General features: G+C 43.9%; 3 protein-coding genes across 6 annotated transcripts; 1 reads left to right on the top strand and 2 right to left on the bottom strand.

The window, feature by feature from the left end:
• Positions 1-286: 286 nt before the first annotated feature.
• LOC101167894 (apoptosis-inducing factor 2) lies at positions 287-14,363 on the bottom strand. 2 transcript variants are annotated; one of them, XM_023963092.1, is made up of 9 exons: positions 14,346-14,363; positions 3,387-3,561; positions 2,289-2,404; positions 2,096-2,215; positions 1,939-2,031; positions 1,761-1,869; positions 1,357-1,509; positions 989-1,189; positions 287-926 (listed from the first exon to the last, which is right to left on the bottom strand). In XM_023963092.1, exons 2-9 carry the CDS (start codon positions 3,559-3,561, stop codon positions 775-777), a joined length of 1,119 nt encoding a protein of 372 aa, XP_023818860.1. In that variant the 5' UTR covers positions 14,346-14,363; the 3' UTR covers positions 287-774. The 2 variants fall into 2 exon arrangements, with proteins under 2 accessions (XP_023818860.1, XP_011482528.1); XM_011484226.2 differs by lacking the exon at positions 14,346-14,363 and adding an exon at positions 4,479-4,602.
• Positions 4,368-27,949, top strand: LOC111948738. Of its 3 annotated transcripts, none has more exons than XR_002874693.1 (7): positions 4,368-4,382; positions 5,532-5,597; positions 6,561-6,639; positions 7,748-7,833; positions 26,287-26,469; positions 27,337-27,525; positions 27,767-27,949. XR_002874693.1 is itself a non-coding variant. In XM_023963093.1 (7 exons), exons 1-6 carry the CDS (start codon positions 5,073-5,075, stop codon positions 27,358-27,360), a joined length of 576 nt encoding a protein of 191 aa, XP_023818861.1. In that variant the 5' UTR covers positions 5,058-5,072; the 3' UTR covers positions 27,361-27,525; positions 27,767-27,949. The 3 variants fall into 3 exon arrangements, 1 of the variants encoding a protein (XP_023818861.1); XM_023963093.1 differs by lacking the exon at positions 4,368-4,382 and adding an exon at positions 5,058-5,133 and having other exon boundaries at positions 7,748-7,910; XR_002874694.1 differs by lacking the exons at positions 4,368-4,382; positions 6,561-6,639 and adding an exon at positions 5,119-5,133 and having other exon boundaries at positions 7,748-7,910.
• On the bottom strand, positions 10,698-17,622 carry LOC101167643 (apoptosis-inducing factor 2-like). Its single transcript, XM_020709381.2, has 8 exons — positions 15,867-17,622; positions 15,282-15,397; positions 15,087-15,206; positions 14,930-15,022; positions 14,752-14,860; positions 14,346-14,498; positions 12,037-12,237; positions 10,698-11,971 (listed from the first exon to the last, which is right to left on the bottom strand). Exons 1-8 carry the CDS (start codon positions 16,039-16,041, stop codon positions 11,820-11,822), a joined length of 1,119 nt encoding a protein of 372 aa, XP_020565040.1. The 5' UTR covers positions 16,042-17,622; the 3' UTR covers positions 10,698-11,819.

Here is a 27,949-nt window from a genome sequence, read left to right as displayed (position 1 = left end):
CAGACCTCTTCATCTTCAGAGATGATCCTACAGTATCTGCTCTGAGCATTGTGGGTAATGGAGTCCAAATCAAGTTTGTTGCTAAATGATTCAGCTAAAGCTGCATGTGGGGACTATTTGGATCAGACTCATATACACAAAAATATCTTTAAAAAATTATATTTCAATTTAATAAAATTCCGTTTTTAAGCTGAAAGTTGGAAACCAATGAACATGTTAAAGCTAAATACTTTGACATATTATTGACATGAAAAACCATGTAAAAAATGTTTGACATTGAGAGATGTTCAAAGACAATTTCATTATTTTTATTTGTGACATCAAGAGGGGGGTTCATAGAAAACAGAAATTGTGAAATTTGCTTCATTTTCAAATAAACGAAAAAATGAAACCAACAGTGGAATAAAACTAGGTGTTAAGTGTTAAATATTAAAATGATTATTAAAGAAACTTAAAGAGAATTCCTACATTTTCACATAACGTATTGTTGGGAGATGGCTGGATTCTGCAGGATAAAGCTGCGTTCTGCGAATTTTAGCTGGGTTCTACATGTTATAACTTGGTTTCTACATGCTGTAGCTGAGTCCTTCATGTTAAAGTAGGATTCTGCAGGTTGTAGCTTGGATCTGCTGGTTATAGCTGCATTCTGCAAGTTTTAGCTGGGTTCTACAGGTTAAAACCGAGTTCCGCAGGTAATAACTTGGTTTCTACATGCTGTAGCTGAGTTCTGTATGTGAAAGCTTGGTTCTGCCTGTTATGGCTGGGTTCTGAAGGTCAGGGCTGGGTCTGTTGCATTTCCTTCCAGCTCTTCCACAGCAGCAGGTCACGGCTTTTCCCCAGGGTCACGAGGAAGCGAGGCAGCCTGTAACCGTTGAACTGACCCACTCCGTCATTCCGGCCCATTGCCAGCAGCATGGTGACATTACCTGGCAACCAGAACACTGTCAGGAGAACTACGAGCATGAACTGTGAGACTGCTGGTACACACCTGTGCTGTACACTTTGAGCTCTGCCCCCCTCAGACTGTTGAGGATGTTGGTGACGGCAACAGCAGCCTGGAGCCCGGCGACGTACGCTGTCTTGGGCTTTTGTGTGCCACTGCAGTCACCCACAGCAAAGATGTTGGAGAATCCATGGACCTGCAGATACTGGTTTACCCTCAGAGCTCCACTGTCATCTATGCTGTCCTCTGCAAAAACAGCAAGATTCACCTGCAGCTCTCACACCTGGGCATAAGGCTCAGGTCCACCAGGCAACAAATAGCTGTTTATTGCAAACATCTAATTGATCTGTGATGAGGACCAAGAGCAGCTGCTGCCCTCATGTGTTCAGTCAGTGAAAATGCAGCATACTCACTGAGACCCAAGCTATAGGCAGCAGAGTTGATCTTGAGTCCAGTGCAGCAGATGATCAAGTCTGTGGTTAGCGTCTCGCCTCTTTCCGTGCTCACCTTCATGTTCTTCTGGGTCTTGTTGAGCTGCAGCTCCGACATTCGACTTACTTTTTGTCCTGAAACATTAAACCCCATGAGCCTGACCGGAGCACACCTGTCTGCGGCTGTACCGGCACGCCCCCTCTGCTGGCAGTAAGCCGCAACTCTGCTCTAACTGTCAAAACATCAGTACTTTTCAGTTTTCTTCTGCAGTTTGAGGTGGAAAAGGTAACCATGGCAACAGGAATGATGCTTGGTGAGCTTCAGATGACCATTAAACCCACCCCAATTGTCATGAAGACCACACCCTACACACAGCTCTTCTTACCCAGCAGGAGCTCCACCCCCTTCTCCAGAAGAACATCTTTTGCCTGCTGTCTGACGCTAGAAGTCAGCTCTGGGTCAGCCAGTCCAATTCTGGAGTGTATTAGAACCACCTAAAGGCAGAAAAGGAGTCAGAGAACAAACACAAGTGGAGAAAGGCTCAAAGCTGAGCTCCTCCTGACCTTCTTCTCTGGATACTCCGTCTTGATCTCAGCAGCCATCTCCACACCGGTCGACCCGCCCCCAATCACCAGAACCGAGTCTGCCGCCTGGATCTGCATACAGAGATAATGAGTGTCACACTAGAGCACTCTAACAGACGAGCACAGGTGGACTCACCTGTTCCACCAGTTCCTCATATTTCTGCACGCTGGCTTCCAACGATGACACTGCATTGAACTTCCCGGGAAACGGACCGTCGGTGCCAGTGCACAGGATGAGGTGGGAATACTGGATTTCCTGCCACACAAACACACGTCTCACAGCAGCAGAACCAGCAGGTGAAATGCCCCCCCCGCTCAGCTGTCCTTACCCTTCCACCCTGCAGAATCACCGTCTGCCGGTCCGGGTCCACATTCTCTACACGGCCCTGAACAAAGCTGGATCCAAACGTCTTAGCAAACGGGATAAAGGTCCTTTGAGCAAAGCCTGGTGGAAGAAGCAAAGGTCAGCCGGAACACGCCCCCCCCTGAGCATGTCTGCATGGCCACAGCTGAAAAATGACCTAGAACAATCTAAAAGACCCACTCCAAGGAAAACCATGCTTTTGGTGTTTTTTAACATGCTCTTATAACATTTTTTTCATGATGGACAAATATAAAATAATATAGGAGTAAAACTGCGTTTCTGAGTATTTCTTTATTCAAATCGCGATGGAGTAGAAGCAAATATAAGTCTGCCTGCTCAACTCCATTCTTTTGCATCTACTAGCAGATAAAAGATACGAGAACATCTTCATTTTCCTTGTCTTAGCTGACATCTGGCTCGAACTGTGCAGCTGGATAACGCCAATATTGTTCACCATTCTTGTTGACCCTCTAAGGTTGTGAGGGCTGTAGGTTAGCGGGAGAGAATATAAGGGATGCCTGGAAATCAGGAAGGCTGACGTCTATGCCAACAGTCCCACCCACAAATCAGAGGTGAATTTCTGATGAACTACCACCACTCTGCAGAAAATGTCCTAAAAAATTATAGTTTTTTTTATTTTGGCAAAGAACTGCTTAGTCATAATAAAAAAAAACACTTGAAACACTTTGACTATAGCTAAGTTGGAGTGGGACTTTAACCCTCCTGTTATGTTTATTTCAGAGGAACAGCACTTGATTTGAATTACAAATAGAGTAACTGAATCTTTTTTGTTTGCTGATTACTCTAAACGCAGTAGTTTCAAAGTGGAATAAAACTATTTTTCAATTTCAAAATAGGTCGATATAACAAAGAACTTAACGCGACGTTTGAAAATAACTGACAAACTTTAACAAAAAACTATTTCTTCCGCAACATGATGACTCAGCAGTTCAGGAGTTTCCTCTCTCAGGCCCCAGACAACACCTCAGGACTGAGCTCCTCCCTCTGCTCCAGCCCCGCTTTGTGTTCTGCAAACAGTGACTCAGCACAAATTCCCTCGCACCCGGCTGCACGGATGCTCTGAGCCCAGCCACGTTGTGGTGAAACGCCTCTCTCATGTCGATCAGAGTGAATGGAACCCCCTCAGACTTCAGCTGCTGGGCCGCCGCTATGCCGCCGAATCCTCCGCCCACCACCACCACGTGGACACCCTCTGGTAGCGAGACCTGTCCCCCCATCTGTGGACACACAGACACAGCATGTACACAAATCAGTTTGATGATCTAAGCAGATTTCTTTCAGCAGAAATACAAATACACCTGCAAGCTGCTAGAACACACTCATTGAGCATTTTGAGATTGGCCACGCCCATTCTGGTCGCAACTTTAGCAGTGGATATGTCCGAATTCCTTCCATAATTTCTCATCACTGATTTCCCAAAAACATCTTTTTACATGAAAATTTGTTTAAATGCAATGCATTGTGGTCCATATTCGCCAATTTAGAGAGCATTAATGCACACTGGTTTTTTGCAAAGGCTTCTGGGAAATTTCTAGTATACTGGATTTTGGCATTGCGGTTTCAAACAGCAACACAAAATATATAATGCTTGAAGTAGTGAGGGAATTCGGACACACCCCATAAACACAATACAAAATTTAGAAAAGAAAAAAAAACGTTCCTCTGTGATGGATGTAAACTGTGTCGCCTCTCGTTTGTTTTGATTTTGAAGGCGCTTCAAAACGGAAGTCAAAGGGTTGTCTGCTGGTTTGGACTCACTTGGTTGGTTCTCCTCAGCAAATACTCGGTTCAGGTTTTCCTGCGGTTCGTATGGTCTCCTTTTAAACAGCTCTGTCGGAGCGGAAGTGACATCAGAATTCTCAGACTTTTGATGTCGCTTTTACACATGACAGTGTTTGACAACTGAAGTTCTGCAGCTGAAGCCATGTTCGCTTTAGAACTGATTTTAACAAACGTTCCGCTCCAAAAGCGCCGAGGCTCATTCAGGATCATCAGAACCCGAGCTGCAACTGCAGCGGAAACCAGGTCTCCGGTTCCGGTACTGTCTATGCAAACTTTTTACCGAGATGAGATAATCGGACCTAAACTTAGTTCATCGTGAAAAAAACAGTAATCCAATCAGAGTCTCGCTCACCTGGATTTTGCAGGATTTCTATGAAGTTCTTTTCGCTGCAGATTTGGTTCTGCTCCTGTTTTAAATACTTGATTCGAATCGGAAATCCACTCAGTCTGAGGTTCAGGTGCTGCAGGATTCTCGAAACTTTGGACCTGAAACTCCCCTGAAGTTAACAGCAAAGAACCAAGCTCTGAACCACGGTGTGCTGATCAGAACTGATCAGAAGGTTCTGTACATGGATCTTAACGGCTTCTGGTCCTACATGAGGACCTCTACACTTTAATGTTTAGTTGAATTGCTGTGACAGCATTTTTTAATGTCAAGTCACTGTTACAAAACTGTGTTAAAGGGTGAAGCATGTCTCATTTTTGAATGACCCCCACCCTTCTAATGATTCAATCACACATGCACAAACATTCAAACACATTTACAGCTGTGGAGACGTTCACAGATGGCTTTGCAGACATCAACCCAGCTGGGAAAACAAGAATTGTTGGTTGCTTGGCGTGAGACATTTAAGAGGATGGAGAGCCCCTTTTTAACAAAATTCAGGCATCATATTTCTGCAAGAATCGACACAGCTTTCATAACTCTGCCTGTCATCAGGGAGAGATGCTTTCTGTGAACCAAATCTGTGCAAAAGGACTATGTTGCCATGACAACAGACAGTTAGGTAAGGAAGCGAACCCTGACCCTTAACCCTTGTGCTATCTTAGATGACCCCACCCTTACTTTGACGTGTTATGCCAACCATGACAAAGGTGGGTAAAGGTGGAAAGATTTCATGTAATCCATGGACACCAGTGAAGATCACAAATCATTGAAGAAAAAAGGTTCAGCGCACTGTCTAGTGGGTCTAGATGACCCAACTCCCAATGTTAAAGTGCTTAGGATAGCACAAGGGTTACGGAGGTAGAAGCTCCTAGAAATAAGAGATGGCAGGGCTTCCTTCTGAGGCTCCTGTGATTGAATGATGAGCACTTCATCTGTTTATGTGTCCATGTTTCCTGAAATTTGAAAAGTTCTCCAGTCCTGGAAGCAATTTCTTAGCCTTTCTTTGATATCGTCTAGCAAAAAATCTAATGAGAAGATGGGCGGAGCCAACAGTGTCTTCCTACTCGGACGCCACCAGAAGAGGTGAGCAGGCACCCACTCTTTGCACATGCGGGTCGATATACCTCTGATTATGGATCATTGACTTTAATTTATCTGTGTGATTCTCTTTCCTATCCTACTGTGTTCTGGGCCATCAGAATCCTTTCCTCTGTCTTGACCTGGTCTACATCTCCATCCTGCAAGACCCCCCCCCACACACACACACACGTCTCTGGCCTCTCCTCCACTTGTTCCCTGCTCTTGGTAGAAGTCACAATATCGTCTACAAACATTGCAGTCCATGGTGATTCTGTCCAAAACCATTGCAAACAGAAAGTGGCTCAGAGCTGATCAATGATGTAATCTCACCTCCACCTTAAACCCCTCTGTCACCTTTACAGCACACCTCACCACTGTCTCACAACTCACTGCTCTAATCCTTGTGGTATCTTGTGGGGTCAAAATGACCCCACCCTTACATTGACGTGTTATCCCTACCATGACAAAGGTGGATAAAGGTGAAGAGGATTTTATGTAATCCATGGACACCAGTGAAGATCACATATCATTGAAGAAAAAAGGTTCAGTGCACTGTCTAGTGGGGTCTAGATGACCCCACTCCCAATGTTAAAGGGCCTTGGATAGCACAAGGGCTAACATACTTATCCGCAACTCCAGCTGTCCTCATACAATCCCACAATTCCTCTCACAGCACCCTGTCATAAGCTTTCTCCTGATCTACAAAGACAGTGTAGCTCTCTCTCACCTTCTCTGTACTTCTCAATCAACATCCTCGAAGCAAATATTGCATAGTGCTATTTCTTGGCATGAAACCATACTGCTGCTCACAAATGTTCGCTTCTGCTCTTAGTCTAGCTTTAACTACTCTTTCCCATACCTGCATTTTATGGCTCATCAGCTTTATTCATTTGTAGTTGCCACAACTCTGCACATCTCCCTTATTCTTAAACATAAGCACCATCACACGTCTCCTCCATTCCTCAGGAACCTTCTCACCACCTCTTGAACAACCCGGTCAAAAAATCCACTGCCATCTCTCCCAGACACCTCAATACCTCAACAGGTACTGTATATCACCAGGACCAAGTGCCTTCATCCTCTTCAATCCCCTCCCTCACTTCACCCTTCTTCATTTTTTTTACTTCCTGCTCCAAAACAGTCACCTGCTCTTCTACTCTTTGTTCTCTCATTCCTTCATTCACTAATATCAAAGTATTAACCCCATCTTCCATTACACTACTGACATCTGTCAATACATTTTTATCCTTATTCTTAATCACCCTAACCTGCTAAATGTCCTTCCCATCTCGGTCTTTCTGCCTTGCTCATCTGTACAGGTCAGCCCCTTGCTTGACCTTTGAGACCTCAACTTTCATCTTACACTGCATCTCCTTGTACTCCTGTCTGCTCTCCTCGGTCCTCTCAGTGTCCATATACACTCCTGCACCTCCTCATTCCATCACCAACTCTCCTCATCAACTTTGTTTCCTGATCACACACCAAATACACTCCTACCAGTCTCCCTGATCACATTAGCTTTAATTATCCAGGCATCTGGGAGTAAGTTCTGACAACCCAGAGCCTTTTTCAACTGCTTCTTAAAAGTTATGCAACATTCTTCCTTTTTTGGCTTGCACCAGTTTTTCCTCTACTGTGTCTTATCCTTTTCTTTCTTTCTTTCTTTCTTTCTTTCTTTCTTTCTTTCTTTCTTTCTTTCTTTCTTTCTTTCTTTCTTTCTTTCTTTCTTTCTTTCTTTCTTTCTTTCTTTCTTTCTTTCTTTCTTTCTTTCTTTCTTTCTTTCTTTCTTTCTTTCTTTCTTCATCTTCATCATCTTCATCACCAGAGTCATCTTACATACCACCATCTAACGCTCACTGAAAACACTCTCACTCTCTTTTTACTCCAAAATACTCCTAACAAACTCCTCTATTGAGATAACTCCTCCATTTCTCTTCCCATCTCCACCATGATAGAACAACGTTACCCCTGCTCCTAAGCTTTTATCTGTGCTACCTTTCCACCCGGTCTCCTAGACACTGTATGTCGTGTCAACTAACTCTATCTTTTCCTGTCATAGTTCCAACATTAAAAGTTCCTACTCTCAGTCTAACGCTTGTGACTTTCCTCTTCTCTCTTTCCCTACCAATGTGCCTTCCCCCTCTCTTTCTTAGACCCACAGAAGTCCAATTCCCACCGACACCCTGTTGGTGTAGAGCACTGATGGCGATCATTGTTAACCTGGGCTTCGACCGATCTGGTATGAACGTCATTGGCATATTTGGTATGGCAAAGATTTTACTGCCCTCACAAACACAACCCTTCACATTGGATGAGGTTAGTAAATCTTACCTGTAATTTGATTTTTAAAAATCATTAATATAGATTTTGTCAGGGCTAAATTTTGTGCTTTTTATGGGTGAGTTTCTTCTATTGGCAGGTGGATGGACTCAAAATAACTCTAAGTTTCTCCTACCAAATCGCCCATTTTCGGTATGTTGTTGAGGTGGGCAGAGCAAACTACTTGGTGTGCTGTCCTACTTCATTTTGGTTAATCATGGTCTTCGACGCCATGTCCAAATGAAAATTCCATTTTTTGGTGTTTTTAGCATGTTCATGCAGTATATTAAGAAAATAAGATCTAAACTGGATTTCTGAGAATTTATTTTTTTCGAATATTATATCGAATATAATCTATGTTCGAATTGGGGCCCGCCACACTGGAGAACTCCTATTTAACCGGCAGCACACACACAGTTCACCCGCACCACCATACATAGATGGGGTCGGGGAGGGGCGGTCGGTCTTCACCCGCCTGGTCCTCTCAGGGCGGCCAGGTTTGTGGGTATCCTGTCGGCTGCAGTGGTGGTCAGGCATACAGCGCTGGGGGGTCGATCGGCCAGAGGGGGTTACTGCGTGGTGGCGGGGGGTTAGGGGCATCAAGAAGATTGTGAGCATATGTGTGCGAGAGTGCATGGGTGGGGACAGAACTGGGGGCTGGCTCACCGGGTTCCTCTGGGGCTCTCCCTCTTCATCGCAGAGTGCAGGGAGGGCATGAGGGGGGTATGGGAGGAGGGGTTGGATAATATGGCGGGTGGGGAGGGTCGTGGGGGGGGGGGGGGCAGTGGTTGCTTAGTGATATCTGGATTGCTTGGGTCGGGTGCCGGGGCTGGCTGGGGGAGACGGGGCGCTGGCTCGGTGGTGGGCGTCTCATGGGTTCATGTGTACAGCGCCCGGTGGCCCCTATGGCTGCCGCCTGCTACGGCTAATCACGCCTGTCCTGTGGCCTGGGGGCCCAGACGCCGGACTCGCCTATGCCTTTCGGCGCCGGCCTCTGTGACTGGCTGGGTGGGGGGCGCGCCCCCCCCCCCCCCCCCCCCCCCCCCCCCCGGCTAGGGGAGCTCCTTGCCTGGGGGTCTTTCCCCCACTCTCCAGGTCGGGCTGAAGGATCTGGTTCCCCTTATGAACACACGGTTCACATGCATCTCCACCCCCACTTGCACGTGCACACTGCCACACTGCTCCCTGTCTGCTTCATCCCTCCTCCTAACCCACAGTGTATTAATGGGCAGATATCTTCCCCTCATCTTTGTGTCAGAATTTCACCTTTGAAAGTAAAATTTGTCTTTCCAGCAGATCTGGTATAATTGTTACACAGCTTAAAATAATAACTTTTTCAAATCCCCCACATTCTCCACCTCTTTTCCTTTTATTCCCTTCCACTCTCTCCTCACATTCTTCGCCTCTTCCTCCACCCACACACTAAATGTAACAATTAAAAAAAAAAAAAAAAAAAAAAGCGGTTTATACAAATTTACACTCTTTTGAAGATATATAACCTCTTTTTGTGATAGCAAAACCTGTCCAACACAAAAGGCCTTCAGCCCTTATCTGTTTGCTCGGCTGTTGGACGGAACAAATTAAAAAGGAAAAAAACAAAACAAATTTGTTGTAAATCAGGACAGAGTGAAAAACTGCCATTGGAAAAAGCTTGTAGCGGTGATTTAGGTGCTACAGTTGGAAAGCCACAGGCTCTTTGTTCCGCTCCATTCCGATGCATCCACTTGCAGACAAATAGATCCATGTACATCTTTATTTTTATGGATCAAAACTTCACAGCTGGAAAGCTCCAATACTGCTTGCCATTTTTGTTGCACAGGTAATGCTAGTTTGGGGTTTAGTGTGAGAGTGTGTAAACATATGAATGTCAGGTTGTGGGGACAGGCTTACTCCAACAGTCTTGCACACAATTCAAAGGGTACATTTCTAATGAATTCCTGCTGCTCTGCAGACACTATGTAACTATGTTACAACCCTGTTTTTTATTTTAGCTAAAACCCCCATAATCATATGTGATGGACCAGGCTATCACAGCTAAGAGCACAGATATTTAGTCCAAAAATAAATCCTTTTGAACCCGTCCCAACCCCCTTTGAGTCCAGGTAGTGGTACAACCCTCTTGGAGAGCTTTCAGTCTGGTAACAACTTTTCTTTTAGGCGTCTTTTAGGGCATCTTAAGCAGGTACAGCTCCACGTGAAAAACTCAAAACAACAAATAATTAATATTCACAAAAAACCACAGCAAAATTTCAAATTAAATTAAGTGGAACTGTACACTACACCTTAAAGTTAATCCTGTGTTACTGAAATCATCACTCATAATAGAAAGACCACTGGAAATGCTTTTACAATAGATCAAAAGATGATTGGAGTGGGAGTTTAAATACCATGGTACAGTAAGGGTTAGATGCATAGTGAGTATGCATGTGTGATTTTACGCCACTTCATCTTAGGACAGTAAAAAAAAAGGTTTATTCTAAGCATAAATTACTGGCAGTGACGTGCGAGAATCAGATGTTTACAGTCAAAGTGTTTGAGTTAGATCTGGAAGAAGAAGATGAACCCTAAAAATGCCTCATGATTGGAACTGATGGGAAAAAACATTTTTATGGATCTGATGCATGAACAACAGGAAGATCTACAACTTCAGATCATCCTACGGAGCTTGGAGAATTGCCTTTTTTAAGTCCTGTCCACCAAATGAACACACAGATTGTAATGGACATGTTTTGCTTTTACAGTTAGGGTTGTTTAACAGTCCTTCAAATGTGTTAATATAAAACCTTTTTTGTAACTGATGCTGAACTTTATTGAGTTTCAGCTGCTCGAACAGGACGACAGATGATAATACAAAGTCATGAGATCAGATGAGTGTCATAAATTGCATGCTTTGGTGCTCATACACGCACCATCACATGGTATCCACACAACTAATTACAAGTATCAAATAAATCTATGCAAATTAACAGTATTTATAGAGGACTTATTTTTAAATCGTGCCAGTTGGTATTTTCTTGTGCACATAGACAGGCATACATAGTATTTGCGCATGCAAAAAAACATCTACCACCTATGTTTGTACAAAGTCAATGTGCAGGCGAGTTGGATGACTGTTTCCTGGAGTGTACTTTATTATATTGAATGCTCCGTTCAGGGCCCATCTCACTCAGATCAAGACGGGAGACAGGGCCAGACGTGACTATCTTCCTCCTGGTGTGTGCGTGCATGTGTATACTAAAGGGGTGCTGTTAAAATGGTGGAATGGGGCAAAACAAACACCTCCAAACAAACACCTCCTTCTGCTAATAAACAAAAAAATATGAAATTGGTTTCTTCTTTATATGAAAGGACATGGCGCCAACCAGAGAAAAAAACTAATTGTTACATGTTGAATATTAAAGGTTCAATGTTAAATATTATTAAAGAATAACAGAAGGAATGTAAAGAGACCTCCTTCATCTCAAAGGTAAAAATATTGTAACAACCTAGCTGGTACATCACTATAACCAAGCTGCTAAGTAAGTGGCTACATTGGAGAGCAGTCCATGCCCCATACACTACAAAACCCAAATAAGTCTCAGAGAGGAAGAAATAGGCAGCAGAGTATAAATTCCCTTTCAATATCAACTCCTATTTAATTTAACACACCTCAAAGAGCCTAATAGCATGGACTTCATTTCTGCTTCCAGTCCTCTCACTGATGGTTTTCATCTATGATTCCCCACTTCCCATGAGTCTAAGGGGCTGAAGGCGGGGCTTACCCCCAGGTCGCTACAATATTTTTGTCGGGTTATAGCTGGATTCTACAGGTTGTAGCTGGGTTCTACAGATTCTAGGTTCTGCAAGTTAAAGTTGGGTTCTGCAAGTTTTAGCTAGGTCATATCTGTTTTAGCTGGGTTCTGGAGGTCAGGGCTGGGTCTGTTGCATTTCCTTCCAGCTCTTCCACAACAGCAGGTCGCGGCTTTTCCCCAGGGTCACGAGGAAGCGAGGCAGCCTGTAACCGTTGAACTGACCCACGCCGTCATTCCTGCCAATCGCCACCAGCATGGTGACATTACCTGGCAACCAGAACACTGTCAGGGGGAGAGCTGCGAGCATGAACTGTGAGACTGCTGGTACACACCTGTGCTGTACACTTTGAGCTCTGCCCCCCTTAGACTGTTGAGGATGTTGGTGACGGCAACAGCAGCCTGGAGCCCAGCGAGGTACGCTGTCTTGGGCTTTTGTGTGTCACTGCAGTCACCCACAGCAAAGATGTTGGAGAATCCATGGACCTGCAGATACTGGTTTACCCTCAGAGCTCCACTGTCAGCCATGCTGCTCACTGCAGAAACAGCAAGATTCACCTGCAGCTGTCACACCTGGGCATAAGGCTCAGGTCCATCAGGCAACAAATAGCTGTTTAATGCTAACATCTAAGACAGCCTTTCTCAAAGAGTGGTCCACGGACCACTGGTGGTCCGTGAGCGCCCCCTAATGGTCCGTGAGGCGGCACGGCGGCAACCGGGAAAGTTAGTCTGCCTTGGAGTTGAACGTCAACTTAAAATATGGATCAGTGGCTTAGGACAGGGTCGCTTAAAAGAAACTCAGATGAAACATCTGACACAACTGTAAAGGTGCTACGAGTTTAACAACGCTATGGAGTCCCAGGAAGATGTCAAAGTCATCAAAAGAGACCCCGTCACAAAGCTGTGAAACTCGCCATCAGCGTGAAAAATCCATCGCTAAGGTGAAACGAAAATATCACAGTGACTACATACAGTTCGGGTTTTTTTGGACTGGAGAGGAGGAGGATCCCAAACCACACTGTGTTTTGTGCTATGAAACATTAGCTAACGAGGCTATGAAACCTGCAAAATTGAAGAGGCATCTAGAAAATAAGCACAAGGAGTACCAGGGGAAACATATTGGATTTTTTGAAAGAAAACGCGATGAACTGAAGAAACATATTTCGACGAAATTAACAGGATTCCTCTGTCCAATGACACTGTCCAGCAGCGCATAAAAGCTAACGCTGAAAATGTCGGAAATCAGTTGGTGACACATTTACACCAAAGTCAGTTTTTCTCACTACAGTTGGATGAATCTATCGACCTGGGGAATGAAGCAAATCTGTTGTGTTTTGTAAGATACATTTATGCCGGTGGATTGCATGATGAGTTTCTCTTTTGTCGTTCCTTACCAACCAACACAACAGGAGAAGCAATTTTTCATTCACTCAATGATTTCATTGTGAAGACTAACTTGGACTGGTCAAGATGTGTCGGGATTCGCACCGACGGTGCAACCGCAATGACTGGAAAACAGAAAGGCCTGTAGTAGCGCGCATTCGAGCAGTAGCGCCATCTGCAGCAGCAACACACTGTTGCATCCACCGTGAAAAACTGGCTGTGAAAAAAATGCCACAGTGAATAAAATCAGTACTGGATGAGAGTGTGAAAATAGTTAAAAAGATCAAAGCAAAACCACTCAACTCGCGTCTTTTTAAAGCTGTGTGTGAAGAAATGGGAAGTGAACACACAAAACTCCTTTTTCACACTGAAGTTCGCTGATTGTCGTGTGGAAAAGTCCTCACCCGTCTGTTTAAACTGCGAGATGAGGTAATGTTATTCCTGCACCACAGTGATGAACTGTACGACAGAATGCATGATTTCCAGTGGCTTGCAAAGTTGGCATACTTGGCTGATATTTTCAGCACTCTCAATACTTTGAATGTGGCACTGCAAGGGAAGACTGTCACCATCTTCAATGTCCAGGACAAAATTAAAGCTACACGCCTCAAGATGGAATTGTGGTGTGGCCGTCTTGATGGGAGAGAATTCGACAGTTTTCCAACACTCGCTGATTTCCCCTTGCTGCTGGGGAGGATGTGGATGGGAGCACAGTTGCATCCTTCAAACAACATCAACTTCCAAGCTTTCACCAAGAGAGGTTGACAGCCTTGTGGACATTGCATCAGATGGGACACTGAAGACAACTTTCAGGGAGAAAGGTTTGACTGACTTTTGGTCCTGACTCTGCTCTGAAACTGTTGATGCCGTTTCCAACTACCTACAACTGTGAAGTTGGATTTTCCACACTTGTTGGCCTGAAAACAAGGCAGCGCAACCGAATCAGTGTGGACTACGATATGAGACTGAAACTCTCCAGTTTGGAGCCAGACATTGCTTCACTCATGGCCCAGAAAAAGCAGCACCATTCTTCCCATTAAGATGGCAAAAAAGACAGTCAGTGAGTAGAGACTTTGATATTGATAAAGCTGTTGTTTTGGGAGCAGTTCAGAATTAGGTGGTCCGTGAATGTTTGTGTTATGGGTTAAGTGGTCCTTGGTCTGAAAAAGTTTGAGAAACACTGATCTAAGAGATCTGTGATGAGGACAAAGAGCAGCTGCTGCCCTCATGTGTTCAGTCAGTGAAAGTGCAGCATACTCACTGAGACCCAAGCTATAGGCAGCAGAGTTGATCTTGAGTCCAGTGCAGCAGATGATCAAGTCTGTGGTCAGCGTCTCGCCTCTTTCCGTGCTCACCTTCATGTTCTTCTGGGTCTTGTTGAGTTGCAGCTCCGACATTCGGCTTACTTTTTGTCCTGAAAATATTTAAACCCCATGAGTCTGACCGGAGCACACCTGTCTGCGGCTGTACCGGGACGCCCCCTCTGCTGGCAGTAAGCCGCAACTTTGCTCTAACTGTCAAAACATCAGTACTTTTCCGTTTTCTTCTGCAGTTTGAGGTGGAAGAGGTAACCATGGCAACAGGAATGATGCTTGGTGTGCTTCAGATGACCATTAAACCCACCCCAATTGTCATGAAGACCACACCCTACACACAGCTCTTCTTACCCAGCAGGAGCTCCACCCCCTTCTCCAGAAGAACCTCTTTGACCTGCTGTCTGATGCTAGGCATCATCACTGGGTCAGCCAGTCCAATTCTGGAATTAATCAGAACCACCTAAAGGCAGAAAAGGAGTCAGAGAGCAAACACAAGTGGAGAAAGGCTCAAAGCTGAGCTCCTCCTGACCTTCTTCTCTGGATACTCCGTCTTGATCTCAGCAGCCATCTCCACACCGGTCGACCCGCCCCCAATCACCAGAACCGAGTCTGCTGCCTGGATCTGCATACAGAGATAATGAGTGTCACACTAGAGCACTCTAACAGACGAGCACAGGTGGACTCACCTGTTCCACCAGTTCCTCGTATTTCTGCACGCTGGCTTCCAACGATGACACTGCATTGACCTTCCCAGGAAATGTACCACTGGTGCCGGTGCACAGGATGAGGTGGGAATACTGGATTTCCTGCCACACAAACACACGTCTCACAGCAGCAGAACCAGCAGGTGAACACCCCCCCACCCACTCAGCTGTCCTTACCCTTCCACCCTGCAGAAACACAGCCTGCCGCTCCGGGTCCACATGCTCCACGCGGCCTTGAACGAAGCTGGATCCAAACGTCTTAGCAAACGGGATAAAGGTCCTTTGAGCAAAGCCTGGTGGAAGAAACTAAAGTCAGCCTGAACACGCCCCCCTAAGCATGTCTGCATGGCCACAGCTAAAAAATGATCTAGATCTGTCCAACCCCTCCTGCCCTCCTGTCATGTTCTTTTCTGTGTGACACCACTGTTTGTTTGATCTGAATTACAAATAGAGTAACTGAACCTTTTTTTGTATTCTGATTAAACTAAACAAGACAAGCAGGAGAAGTTTCAAAGTGAAAAAACTTTATACTATTTTTAAATTTAAAAATGGGTTGATATAACAAAAAACATAACAGGAGATTTAAAAATAACAAACTGACAAACTTTTACAAAAAACTATTTCTTCCACAACATGATGACTCAGCAGTTCAGGAGTTTCATCTCTCAGGCCCCAGACAACACTTCAGGACCGAGCTCCTCCCTCTGCTCCAGCCCCGCTTTGTGTTCTGCAAACAGTGACTCAGCACAAATTCCCTCGCACCCGGCTGCACGGATGCTCTGAGCGCAGCCAAGTTGTGATGAAACGCCTCTTTCATGTCGATCAGAGTGAATGGAACCCCCCGAGATTTCAGCTGCCGTGCTGCTGCTATGCCTGCAAATCCTCCGCCCACCACCACCACGTGGACACCCTCTGGTATGGAGACCTGTCCCCCCATCTGTAGACACACATACACATCACGTAGACAAATCAGTTTGATGATCTAAGCCAGGGGTCCCCAGACTTTTTCCAGCGAGGGCCACACAATGTTTCCATTCTCTGATCAGGGGCCGGGGTCAGATTGAAACAGAAAAAGTGTGACAGTTGCAGGGGTGCCTAAATGTAAACTGAAAGCCTTACATAACAAATATTAATAACCCAAATCTGACATTAAATAACCCTCTCTGAGTTCTTCACCAAGAAGAAAAAATTTTAATAATCAGCAAATATATAATAAGACAATCAGTAAAAAATATACAACCCTCTCTGGGTTCTTTACATAAAAAGTCAGGAAATATGTAGTAACAGTATCTTAGATTTTAGAAAATCAATGACCTAATAAATCTCTGTGGGTTGCTCACAGAAATCAAGCTTCTGTTATCCATGCACAATCTTAGGTAAATGGTCAACTTCAGTTGTAAGAACAGAATCTCTTAAATGACTCATATGAACAGTCTCTTAACGTTTTTTGTGTTCTTTCCTTATAATCCAGTTTTGAAGGTTTTCAGGAGGCTAGCCTAGTAGACACCACTGTCTGCTCTCTCTGATCAACTTCCTAGGTTAAATACGCTGCATTCTGGATCAAAATTTTTCTTACCTAACCTTTTTGTCATTTTTCCGTTTTGATGGGGGGCGGGGTCAAGTTCAAGTTCTATGAATGGGCAAAGTGAGGTTGCAGTAGCAATTTCAATTCAAATTAGATTAGATTAGATTAGATTAGATTAGATTAGATTAGATTAGATTAGATTAGATTGGATTAGATTAGATAACTTTATTCATCCCACAATGGGGAAATCTTTATGGGAAAGCTTTATTGGGGGGACCCAGATGCGTTCCCAGGCCACCCAAGAGGCGTAGTCTCTTCAGCGTATCCTTGCTCTGCCTCAGGGACTTTGCCCAGTGGGACATGCCCGGAACACCTCCCCAGGGAGGCGTCCAGGAGACATCTGGACTAGATGCCAGAGCCACCTCAACTGACCCCTTTCGATGTGGAGGAGGAGTGGTTTTACTCAGAGCTCTCTGCGGGGGATAGAGCTTCTCACCCTATCTCTAAGGTAGCGCCAGCCACCCTACAGAGAAAGCTAATTTCAGCCGCTTGTCTTTGGGACCTTGTTCTTTCGGTTATGACCCACAGCTCATGACGATGGGTGAGTACTGGAACAAAGTTCGACCAATAAATTGAGAGCTTCGCTTTCTGGCTCAGCTCTCTCTTTACCACAACGGACCAGTACAGCGACCAAATAACTACGGATGCTGCTCCGATCCGCCTGTCAATGTCAGGCTCTGGTCTTCCCTCATTCGTAAACAAAGACCCCAAGAAATTTAAACTCCTCCACCTGGGGCAGGGTCACTCCACCCACCGAGAGATGGCAAACTACCTTTCTCCGGTCAAGAACCATGGCCTCAGATTTAGCGGTGCTGACCCGCATCCCAGCCGGTTCACACTCGACCGTAAACCGCCTCAATGCGCGCTGGAGGTCCTGGCTTGATGAAGCCAACAGCAAAACATCATCTGCAAAGAGCAGAGAGGAAATCCTGTGTTCCCCAAACCAGATCCCCTACGGCCCCTGGCTGCGCCTAAAAATTCTGTCCATAAAAACTATGAAAAGAACTGGTGACAAAGGGCAGCCCTGCCGGAGTCCAACATCCACAGGTCTGACTGCGAACAGCTCTTGCTCCGGTCATACACAGACCGGACAGCCCTCAGTAGGGCTCCTCGGACCCCATACTCCCAGAGCACCCTCCACAGGATACCACAAGGGATTCGGTCAAAACACCTTTTCCAAATCTATGAAACACATATGGTGAAGAAACTCCCACGAACCCTCCAGCACCCTAAAGAGGGTGTAGAGCTGGTCTACTGTTTCAAGACAAGGAGGGAAACCCCACTGTTGTTTCTGAATCTGAGGTTCAACCATCGGACGGACTCTTCTCTACAGTGCCCTGGCATAGACTTTCCAAGGGAGGCAGAGAAGTGTGATTCCCTGGTAGTTGGAACACACTCTCCGGTCCCCTTCTTAAAAAGGGGAACTACCACCTCTGTCCGCCAGTCCAGTGGTACAGTTCCCAACTGCCACGCGATGCTGCAGAGATGTGTCAGCCAAGACACTCCCACAGAATCCAGAGACTTGAGGTACTCAGAGAGGACTTCATTCACTCCAAGAACCTTGCCACTGAGTAGCTCATTGACTAACTACCTCAGCGACTTCAGCTTGGGTGATAGACAGCCTCACCCCAAAGTCCTCATTTTCTACTTCCTCAAAAGAAGGCGTGTCAGTGGGATTGAGGAGATCCTCAAAGTATTCCTTCCACTGCCCGACAAGACGCCAGACGCCATTGCAATTTAGCATTTGCCCTCTCAAGTTGGTTACGACGACGAACTGGAGTGAGGTCAAGACCTCGATGAGGACGACGAGCATGCAGATGAGCTTCCCTGACACGGTTTCTGACAGTTTGTGCAGAAATTCTGTGGTTATGCAAACCGATTGTTTCAGCAGCTGTCCAAGTGGCTGGTCTCAGACGATCTTGGAGGTGGATATGCTGGATGTGGAGGTCTTGGGCTGGTGTGGTTACATGTGGTCTGCGGTTGTGAGGCCGGTTGGATGTTCTGCCAAATTCTCGGAAACGCCTTTGGAGAAGGCTTATGGTGGAGAAATGGACATTCAATTCCCCAAGAACAGCTCTGGTGGACATTCCTGCTATCAGCATGCCAATTGCTCGCTCCCTCAAAACTTGCGACATCTGTGGCATTGTGCTGTGTGATACAACTGATCTGCGTTTATATTTTTGGTCAGTGTAAGAAAATAAATTACCTTTTGTGTTGAAGAGTTGATCAACCAAAATTAATGTTGTTTGGAAAGCAGGAATCCAGGAAGAGACATTTGTGTTTGTAAAGAATCTCTTTGTTGTTCCAGATGATATAACTGTGAGGAGAAAAAGTTGTGTTTGTAAATGAGTAAAAGGAAAGCCGGGCGAGGAACAGCAGAAAATTTGAATGGAAGCTTATTTACATAGTTAAAAAAGAAAAAAAACTTACACCAAGAAGTTGCCAAATAATGTCATATGGAATAATATTCTGTATAGAATTAGGACATTTCTGAAAAAGTAAGATCAAATTCAGCTTAAAAGTGATGTTTAGTAAAGAAAAGGAGAGAGAGTTCAGATTCACATGACACCTAGTCAAAACAGAAAAAAAACAATCAACCATTCAGAGTCTCGCTCACCGGAATTCTGTAGGACTTGGATTAGGTTCTTCTCGCTACAGATCTGGTTCCGTTCCTGTTTAGGTACTTGATCCGAATCTGATATCCACCCAGTCTGAGTGGACCCAGGAAAACTTTAGCTCTTACAAAACCATTAACGGGGCACGGCATCAGCTCTCTGCGAGGGGTGGGGCTCTCCTGATGCATTCAGGTGCTGCTGGACTCTCAAAACTTGGGACCTGAAACTCTCCTGTAGTTTCTGCAACTTTTGACTGTACAGTGTGTTTCAAATAATGCAAATTCTATTTTTGTATGATTTTTTGAATACTCAATGCAAATGAAATTCAGCATAATTTTCAAGTGACTAACCATCAGGGTATATGTTAAATGTTATTGAAAAAACTCCTAAAGATAACAGTATTTTTTTTTAATAAAAACCTTAAAACGCACCGTTCCACAACATTACGAATGACAGAGCTCCACAATACTTGATAAATTCCAAAGAACTTAAAATGTGTTGCATTAGGAGGTTGTAATTACTAAACTCAAAAGCTATTCCAATAAAAACATCTTAAAAGGTTACATTTCAACAAAGGACCCCTTCTTTTGTGGCAGTTTCACAATTCTCGCATCCATTGAACTTTTGGAGTTTCTGCTTTAAAAATAGTCTCACAGAGCCGCTGTTTGGATGTGAAATGCCTCCCAGCCTCACAGATATTTTGCTTGATTGAGGATGCTCCAAAGGTTCTCAGTAGGGTTTAGATCAGGGGAGGATGGGGGGCACACCATCAGTTTATATCCTGTTATACCTATAGCAGCCAATGATGCAGAGTTATGCGTTGCACCAAGAGATGGTGCATTGCCATACATGAAGATGATTTTGTTACAGAAAGCTAGGTTCTTCTTATACAGTGAAATAAAGTAGTCAGTAACATACTTTTCAGAGGTCATTTTCACACCTTCAGGGACCCTAAAGGGATTGACCAGCTTTCTCCCCATGATTCCAGCCCAAAACATGACAGTGACTATCCACCAACCGCCAACTACTCCATCTAGCTGGACCATCCAGGGTTGCATGGCACACATCAGTGAACTGTTTGAAATGAGTCTTTATGTGTGTTGGGGCCCACTGCAGCCATTTCTGCTTGTGAGTGTTGTTTAGGGGTGGCTGAATAGAAGGCTTGACCCCAGAGACACAAGCAGCGTCAAATATGTGCTAGCTGCTATTGGCTCTGACTCAGCCACAAATCTCTTAAAAGTATGACGATCACACTTAAGTTTTTGTGAAATTGGAGCAAATCTATTGGGTTGAGATCTGGTGACTGTGGAGGCAATTTAAGCACAGGCTGTGGTGTTGTAACCATGCTCAAATGGTACTAAGGGGCCCAAAGTGTTCTAAAAAATAATCCCCCACCACCCACCACCAACCTGAACTGTTGCTACAAGAAAGGATAGATCCATGCTTTCATGTTGTTGATGCCAAATTCTGACCCTACCATTTGAATGTCGCAGTAGAAATGGAGATTCATCAGAGCAGACAATTTTCTCCAATCTTTTATTGTCTAATGTGAGCCTGTGTGAAATTCAATTCAATTCAATTTTATTTGTATAGCCCAAAATCACAACAACAGTCGTCTCGATGGGCTTCGAAGTAAAACATGAACTCAAAAGGATCACGAATACAAAGAGTTCAATAGAAAAATACTAAAATGAACTAACAAACTGACTAAGCTATACTGGCATCCCTGCCCTTAGACCCCCCTTCGCGGTAAGGAAAAACTCCCAAAAAAACCGGATTCCGGAAAAAACGAAGAAACCTCAGGGGTGCCCACATGAAGGAGGGATCCTCCCCCAGGACGGACAGGCGATTTACCAGAAATCTTAGAGAAGAATTAACTTATCTAAATCTACAACTACATATATAAAAGTCCAGCAGACGAGCTTCATCCAGCCGTGGTTGTGGGGACAGTCAAAGGCGCGAGTCGAGCCGGAGACAGGAACCACAGCCAGGTGTAGGAGCAGGAGCAGAGGCGAGGTACTCGGTCAGGTACAGAGCAGAGACGAGCCAGAGATGAGCCAGAGGCAGGATCCACAGCCAGGTGTAGGAGCAGGAGCAAAGGTGAGGTAAACGGTCAGGAACTGGAGCACGGATGAGCCAACTAGAGTCTGGAAGCACTCCCACTCCCCAGGAGGGGAGAGGAAAAGAGGGACAATACATGAATCGCACTGCACCAAACAGAGGCATGGAGAACTAAATGATAAATTATGATCAAGAATAGAGGAGAGGAAGGGTAGAAGTAAAAACAGGAAAGAGGACAGAACCCCAGAACTAAATGATAAATTATGATCAAGAATAGAGGAGAGGAAGGGTAGAAGTAAAAACAGGAAAGAGGACAGAACCCCAGTGCACCATAGTTACCCCAGCTTCAACTTCTAGCAGCCTTTTAAAAGAAATAGTTATTATTAATTTAAACAAATTAACATTAAGTTAAATAATCTCTGAATACTAACTAGTCTGACAATAAGCCTGTCCAAAGAGGAATGTTTTCAGTCTAGCTTTGAATGTAGAAACTGAGTCGGCCTCTCTTACATGAGCTGGGAGTTTATTCCATAAGACAGGGGCTTGGTGACTAAACGCTCTACCTCCAACCGTACTTTTACTAATTCTAGGAACCACAAGCAGTCCTGCATTTTGCGAGCGAAGTGTTCTCATTGGATGGTAAGGGACTATGAGGTCCTTAATATAGGACGGGGCCATTCCATGTAAGGCCTTATAGGTTAACAGGAGGATCTTGAACTTGATTCTGGAATCAACTGGGAGCCAATGGAGCGAAACTAACACAGGAGTGATGTGATCTCTTCTGCTAGTTCCAGCTAACAATCTAGCTGCTGCGTTCTGAACAAGCTGGAGACTTCTTAAGGAACTCTTAGGACACGCTGCTAACAAGGAGTTACAGTAATCCAGCCTCGACGTAACAAATGCATGGATGAGTTTTTCAGCATCACTCTTAGAAAGTATATTTCTGATCTTAGCAATATTCCGCAGGTGAAAAAAGGCAGTTCTGCACGCCTGAGATATGTGAGCCTTAAATGATAAATCCTGGTCAAGTAAAACCCCAAGGTTTCTAACTGTGGAATTGGGGGCTATACTTATGCCATCCAGGGAGACTTTCTGAGCAGACAGAGTATCTCTGAGGTTTTTAGGACCAAGTATAATGACCTCAGTTTTTTCTGGGTTCAAGAGGAGGTAATTAATTGTCATCCAGGTCTTGATGTCACTGATGCAGGCGTTCAGTTTCTCTATCTGGTCATTCTGGTCAGGCTTCATGGATAAATACAACTGCGTATCGTCGGCATAACAATGAAAATTAATGCTGTGTTTCCTGATTATGTTTCCTAGGGGTAGCATATAAAGCGTAAACAGGATCGTTCCCAAGACTGAGCCCTGTGGGACTCCATAGTTGACTCGAGTGCACTGAGAGGAATGGCCATTTACATTAACGAACTGATACCTATCGGACAGATAGGATTTAAACCACTGGAGAGCAGATCCTCTGATCCCTATGTCCTGCTCTAGTCTATGGAGTAAAATACTGTGGTCGATAGTGTCAAAGGCTGCACTGAGGTCCAATAGGACAAGAATAGAAAGTAGACCCTTTTCTGAGGCCAATAACAAGTCATTAGAGACTCTAACTAGTGCAGTTTCCGTACTGTGGTGAGGTCTAAACCTCGACCGAAATGGCAGCCTTAGTCACTGTTCTTGGCTGACAGGAGTGTCACTGGTGTGGTCTTCTGCTGCTGTAGCCCATCTGCTTCAAGATTGGACGTGTTGTGCATTCACAGATGTTCTTCAACCTCAAAAGTATGCAGACCTCAGTTGTAACCAGTGGTTATTTGAGTTACTGTTGTCCTTCTATCAGCTGGAACCAGTCTGACCATTCTCCTCTGACCTCTGGCACCAACAAGACATTTCTGTCCACAGAACTGCCACTCATTGGATATTTTCTCTTTTTCAGACCATTCTCTGTAAACCCTAGAGATGGTTGTGGGTGAAAATCCCAGTAGTTCAGCAGTTTCTGAAATACTCAGACCAGCCCGTCTGGCCACATTCAAAGTCACTTCAGTCACCTTTTTTCCCCATTCTGATGCTCGGTTTGAACTGTAGCAGATCGTCTTGACCATGTCTACATATCTAAATGCATCGAGTTGCTGTGATATGATTGGGTAATTAGAAATTGGTGTTAATGTGCAGTTGGAAAAGTTTGTCCAATAAAATGGCCATTCAGTGTATGTTGATGTGTTGCAACTGTTTTAGTTCCAGCGAGAAGAAATGTGTTCCAGCACATATTATTTGCATCTGTGGCTTTAACACTAATGCATAATGAAATGAATCCATTCATGGGAGTCTGAGGAAACATTCCTGTTTGATGACCTGCAGCTGCAGATCTCTGAAATTAGTATTTTATTTAAACATAAAGAGTTTTTCTTTCTTTTAGAATTTTTGTTTGGAATAAAAAGACTACAATTTGTGGTCTCAAAGTTTTTTTTTTACAAAATTAAAATATTATAATATTAAGTACCATCCCATTACTAAGACACCATATGATCCTTTCTTGTTTCACAAACAGGTTTTTGCTGCCAGTTTAAAGAAACACTACAAGAACAAGAGCCACTGAGGCGTTTCCTGACAAACGCGTTTTATCAACCCGTTTGTCTGAACGCCCAAAAACCTTCTCAACACAAGACCAGAACCATTGCAGAAACAGCCCGACAGAACAAGTGAAAGGTTCTTACATATAGAAAACAGGTTTTTGATGCAGCTAAAATAGAATTTGTTGAGTAGGTACAAAATTCTGATGGTTTTGGAGCTGTTTTTAATTATTTTCATGACTGTAAAAGTTTGGTTGGACCATGAGGTCCAGGTGACACGGTTTCTGAGGCACTTTTAGTCTGGGTCACCATCTGGGCCCCATGTGAGACTCTACACAGACATCACAGCTCCTGGAGCTTTAGAACGTAAAACAGTGAAGGTGTTTGTGGACTGACAGGCTGAGTCAACTCAACCACAAAAGTATCAGAGAAATAAAAACTCCCAGAATTAATTTGCCAGTTCAAACCCGTTGTCTTTAAAAGTGTTCTCCCCTGTTAGCAGCTCAGAAAGTCAGTCAGTCAGTATCTTTTTGTGCTGAAGAAGCTGCTGCTGTTCAATTCCCATCTTTGTGAAGGTCATGTTTGAGTTTGAGTTTAATTTCAGTTGCATTAAAAACCAATGAAACAACAGCTCAGATGTGAAAAAAAGGTGTTGGAATTTATTCATTTTAATCTTAGATCACATGTCGACTGATTGATAGTCTACAGTTGTCCCTTTAGGCTCTTTGGCTGTTGGGTACCCATGCTAATTATTTCTGTTTTTGAACACGCCTATGTTCCCCCCACTAGTTTATTGTTTTGAAATATCTCACAGATAGCTCAGCTTCTTAGCCAATCAGATCTCAGCGGCACCTGCTTTAAAGGAATGTTGGAGGTGAAAAAGTAATTCTGCAACTCAATAAAACAAGAAAAAAAAGAAACAAAAGGCCAAAAACAGCAGCCCTCTATCATGGAAACAGTTTTTCTCTGAAGTTTGTTCTCTTTGAAACGCTTGAGTTAATTTTCTATTTATGCTTCTCTCATGAGCCCCATTCTGAGGAGCTGGAAGTAGAAATCATCAAACAGAAGCCGACTTCTCACAGATCCACGTGGACCTGAATTGTAGTCACGGTCCTGGGGCTCTCAGCAGGCATCAATATCAGATTAGGGCAGACTGAGATCATACTAAATAGTTATTTACGTGTTTAGTATACTTTTAGTATTTAGCCTTTGTAGCATGTGATGTGGTGTAGTGTGCGTTATTTGTCATTTGTTTTTGTTTTGGCCCTGCGACGGACTGGCAACCTGCCCAGGGTGTTCCCAGCCTTTACCCAACTGAAGCTGGGATAGGCTCCCGCAACCCTGTGATGCCAACATTTATACTTATACTGCAAATTAATTTTGGCCACTCATATCGGGTATTGGCTGGATTTGACTTATAGTACCGGTAATCTGGTACAGCCTTGAAAAAAGCATATTGACAATCACTAGTAAAATGTATAGAGAGGCTACAAAACCTTAGACGTCTGTTGACGTGTACCGACGCAAAGAAGGCTGAAGAAGAATTTTTAAACTCTCTTCAAGGTTTTTGCTGGTGAAATTGAAAAGCTCAACAATAAGTTTGTATTTATATTTTCCAGAATGGTTGAGCCATTTATTTTGTTTTTACAGTCATTAGCTCCTCTAAGCTGCATTGGGGCGGCTGTGGTGCAGAGGTAGAGTGGTCGACCACTGATTTGAAGCTCACAAGTTCAGCTCTCGCCTTACCTACCAATCAGTCAAAGTTGTCCTTGAGAAAGACACTGAACCCCACATTCTCCTGGTGGTTACAGATGGTTTCTATGAATGGCAGCAAGGTTGAAAAGCACTATCATGCCTTCTGCTGCTTTGCACTTATTTTTATGAGGAAATGTCCCTTTTCTTAGAAACAGTTCTCCTACATTAAAGTCCATATTATTTCCACAAATATCTATTTGAATAAAGTTAAATTTCATTTTTTAGTCACCTTCCTTCTCTTCTTTGCTCTCCTTAGTGAAACCACAGTAGGCAATGAATCTTCACTTCAATCCTGCTCTTTGCACATGATTTTAAATGTCATTTTTTTGGTATTCAATACAGAATCTTTTTGTGCCCCTTCTGCATTCCTGAAGCCAGAACATTGCTCGTTGAGAACATTTTTAATTTTAATTTTGGAAAAATGCAATGTGTTGCTTCAGAATTTTTTGGGATTGTTTAAAAGAGAAGGTACAGGAGCCACGCCAGCCATTGTGAGTGCCACACAAGGTGACAAAGAAGTGTGTCCAAAATGAAATTTTTTATGAGTCACTAACATACCTATATCAAGTCAAACAGGGTTGTGCCTCCCTTGGCAGTTTGCAGACTCTGCAGCCACACCTGGTTCCTGCAGGAGGAGTATCAGACAGCGACAGTATAAAAATGGGAGCTGTTCACTGCTCACACACAAATCTGCACACATCCTTCAGCAGCCATGGATAAACTCAAGTCAATGGTGGGATCAAATCCTGATGTCGTCGAACAAGCCGGCAAGAAAGCAGGTGAGTTTTCGCGTGAGCCTGTCAGTTTTTTTGTCTGTGTTTCTGCGTCAAACAAAAACGTGTTCAGTTCCTGTCTGCTTCAGCTGATCCAAATTTTTTTTTTTTTTTTTGTACTTTTGAAAGGTGTAACAATATATGATTATTTACCTTCTTTTGAGATAACTTTTTCAGGTAATTTAGCTTCAGATGTTGATTTTTTTATTTTAATTTTTGAGATTGGTCTATGTTTTGCATAATTCTATATTCTTTTTTAGCTATCTGAGGTATTCTAGTGATGGGTTTTATGGATTTTGATGAATTTATAAAAACTGATTTTCTTTTGTCATTTTCTAATATTTTTCTAAAGCATTTATTGTTGCACTGTCATTATTGTGAATAACATTTTTTTTTCTCATTATAATTTTTCTTTTTAAACATTGGTATATTAAAGGTGGGCCAAGTTCACTCTGGTCAGCTTCTAAGACTGTTTCACTTTTTGGCTCCAGTTAGCCTCCAGCAGAGATGTTTCAGAATTGTCTCCATGGATTCAGTGTTTCCGTTTGATTGCTGGTCTGGGAACATTGTTGCATCTCTTCACATGAACTGGAGAAGGTGACCGTGAAGGTCCAGATCTATAGTTAAACTAAAGGTTAATGATATAAATCCAACTGCCTTTAGTGATCCAGCTGGAAGGTGGTGATTCAGCACAAGAATTTAGGAAAAATGAAATGAATAAAAATCATGCGCTGACCAGAACTTGACTTGGTCTGTTCTTTTGCCGTTTTGATGACGACTTGACTGAAGTCTATGCTGTAGCTCTGATGCTTATGCAGATGTTTTCACTGACTGACACAGGACAGACAGAGCTCACCATGTGCTTTTCTGCAGGTCAAATGGTGGAGCAAACGGTGAAGACTGCTTTGAGTGGGAAAGACGGACAGAAAGGAAAGAAGGAACCAGGAGGACAGGCAGGGGTGAAGGTGGAAGGACAAGCAGGAGGAGCACAAGCGAAGGTGGAAGGAAAAGGGGGCTTTGGTCTTGATGACGCACTTTCTACAATGGGCAAATTTTAGGGAGGTAAGTTTTAAAGACAGAAAGAAATGGCATGACACAAAAAGAAGGGGCAGAATTTCAGAAAGATCTGTCAGGTTCTTCCGGCCATTCCTGAGCAGATTTATGGAGAAGGAACCTTTTGACCTACAAATCCACCCAAACAGTTGTTTCTGTGGGTGTAGTAGCCCCACCTCATGACAAATGTCCCACAATCTGCCAGGGCAGAACCACAACAGTTTACACTTTCATGTTTGTGTGCTCTCAGGTTCGAAAGGGTTCCTGGGAAGCTTCGGTCTGTAAAAACTCAGCAGAATCTTCATCAGCTTCATCCATGTCTGCCACAGGAGCAACTGAAGTCTGAGTCCACATTTTTATGTCAGATTTCCTACATGAAAGACCATCAACTTCCTGTGACGTACTCAACAAAAATAAATTTCTTTAAGTCAAA

The sequence above is a fragment of the Oryzias latipes genome, chromosome 15, assembly GCF_002234675.1.
Source record: "Oryzias latipes chromosome 15, ASM223467v1".
NCBI classification, from domain to species: domain Eukaryota; kingdom Metazoa; phylum Chordata; class Actinopteri; order Beloniformes; family Adrianichthyidae; genus Oryzias; species Oryzias latipes.
This window is presented reverse-complemented; position numbering and strand designations above follow the sequence as displayed.

Excerpts from the sequence above, each read along its gene's own strand:
- LOC101167894 (XM_023963092.1), bottom strand. The coding sequence starts at position 3,561 with ATGGGGGGACAGGTCTCGCTACCAGAGGGTGTCCACGTGGTGGTGGTG. Across the intron at positions 2,405-3,386 it reads CAGAGCATCCGTGCAGCCGG|GCTTTGCTCAAAGGACCTTT; the intron begins GTGCGAGGGAAT and ends TTCTTCCACCAG. Across the intron at positions 2,032-2,095 it reads ATGAGGAACTGGTGGAACAG|ATCCAGGCGGCAGACTCGGT; the intron begins GTGAGTCCACCT and ends CTCTGTATGCAG.
- LOC111948738 (XM_023963093.1), top strand. The coding sequence starts at position 5,073 with ATGCTTTCTGTGAACCAAATCTGTGCAAAAGGACTATGTTGCCATGAC. Across the intron at positions 5,134-5,531 it reads CCATGACAACAGACAGTTAG|CAAAAAATCTAATGAGAAGA; the intron begins GTAAGGAAGCGA and ends GATATCGTCTAG. Across the intron at positions 7,911-26,286 it reads AACCCTTCACATTGGATGAG|TTTGCAGACTCTGCAGCCAC; the intron begins GTTAGTAAATCT and ends CTCCCTTGGCAG.
- LOC101167643 (XM_020709381.2), bottom strand. The coding sequence starts at position 16,041 with ATGGGGGGACAGGTCTCCATACCAGAGGGTGTCCACGTGGTGGTGGTG. Across the intron at positions 15,023-15,086 it reads ACGAGGAACTGGTGGAACAG|ATCCAGGCAGCAGACTCGGT; the intron begins GTGAGTCCACCT and ends CTCTGTATGCAG. Across the intron at positions 12,238-14,345 it reads TGCCTATAGCTTGGGTCTCA|TGAGCAGCATGGCTGACAGT; the intron begins GTGAGTATGCTG and ends CTGTTTCTGCAG.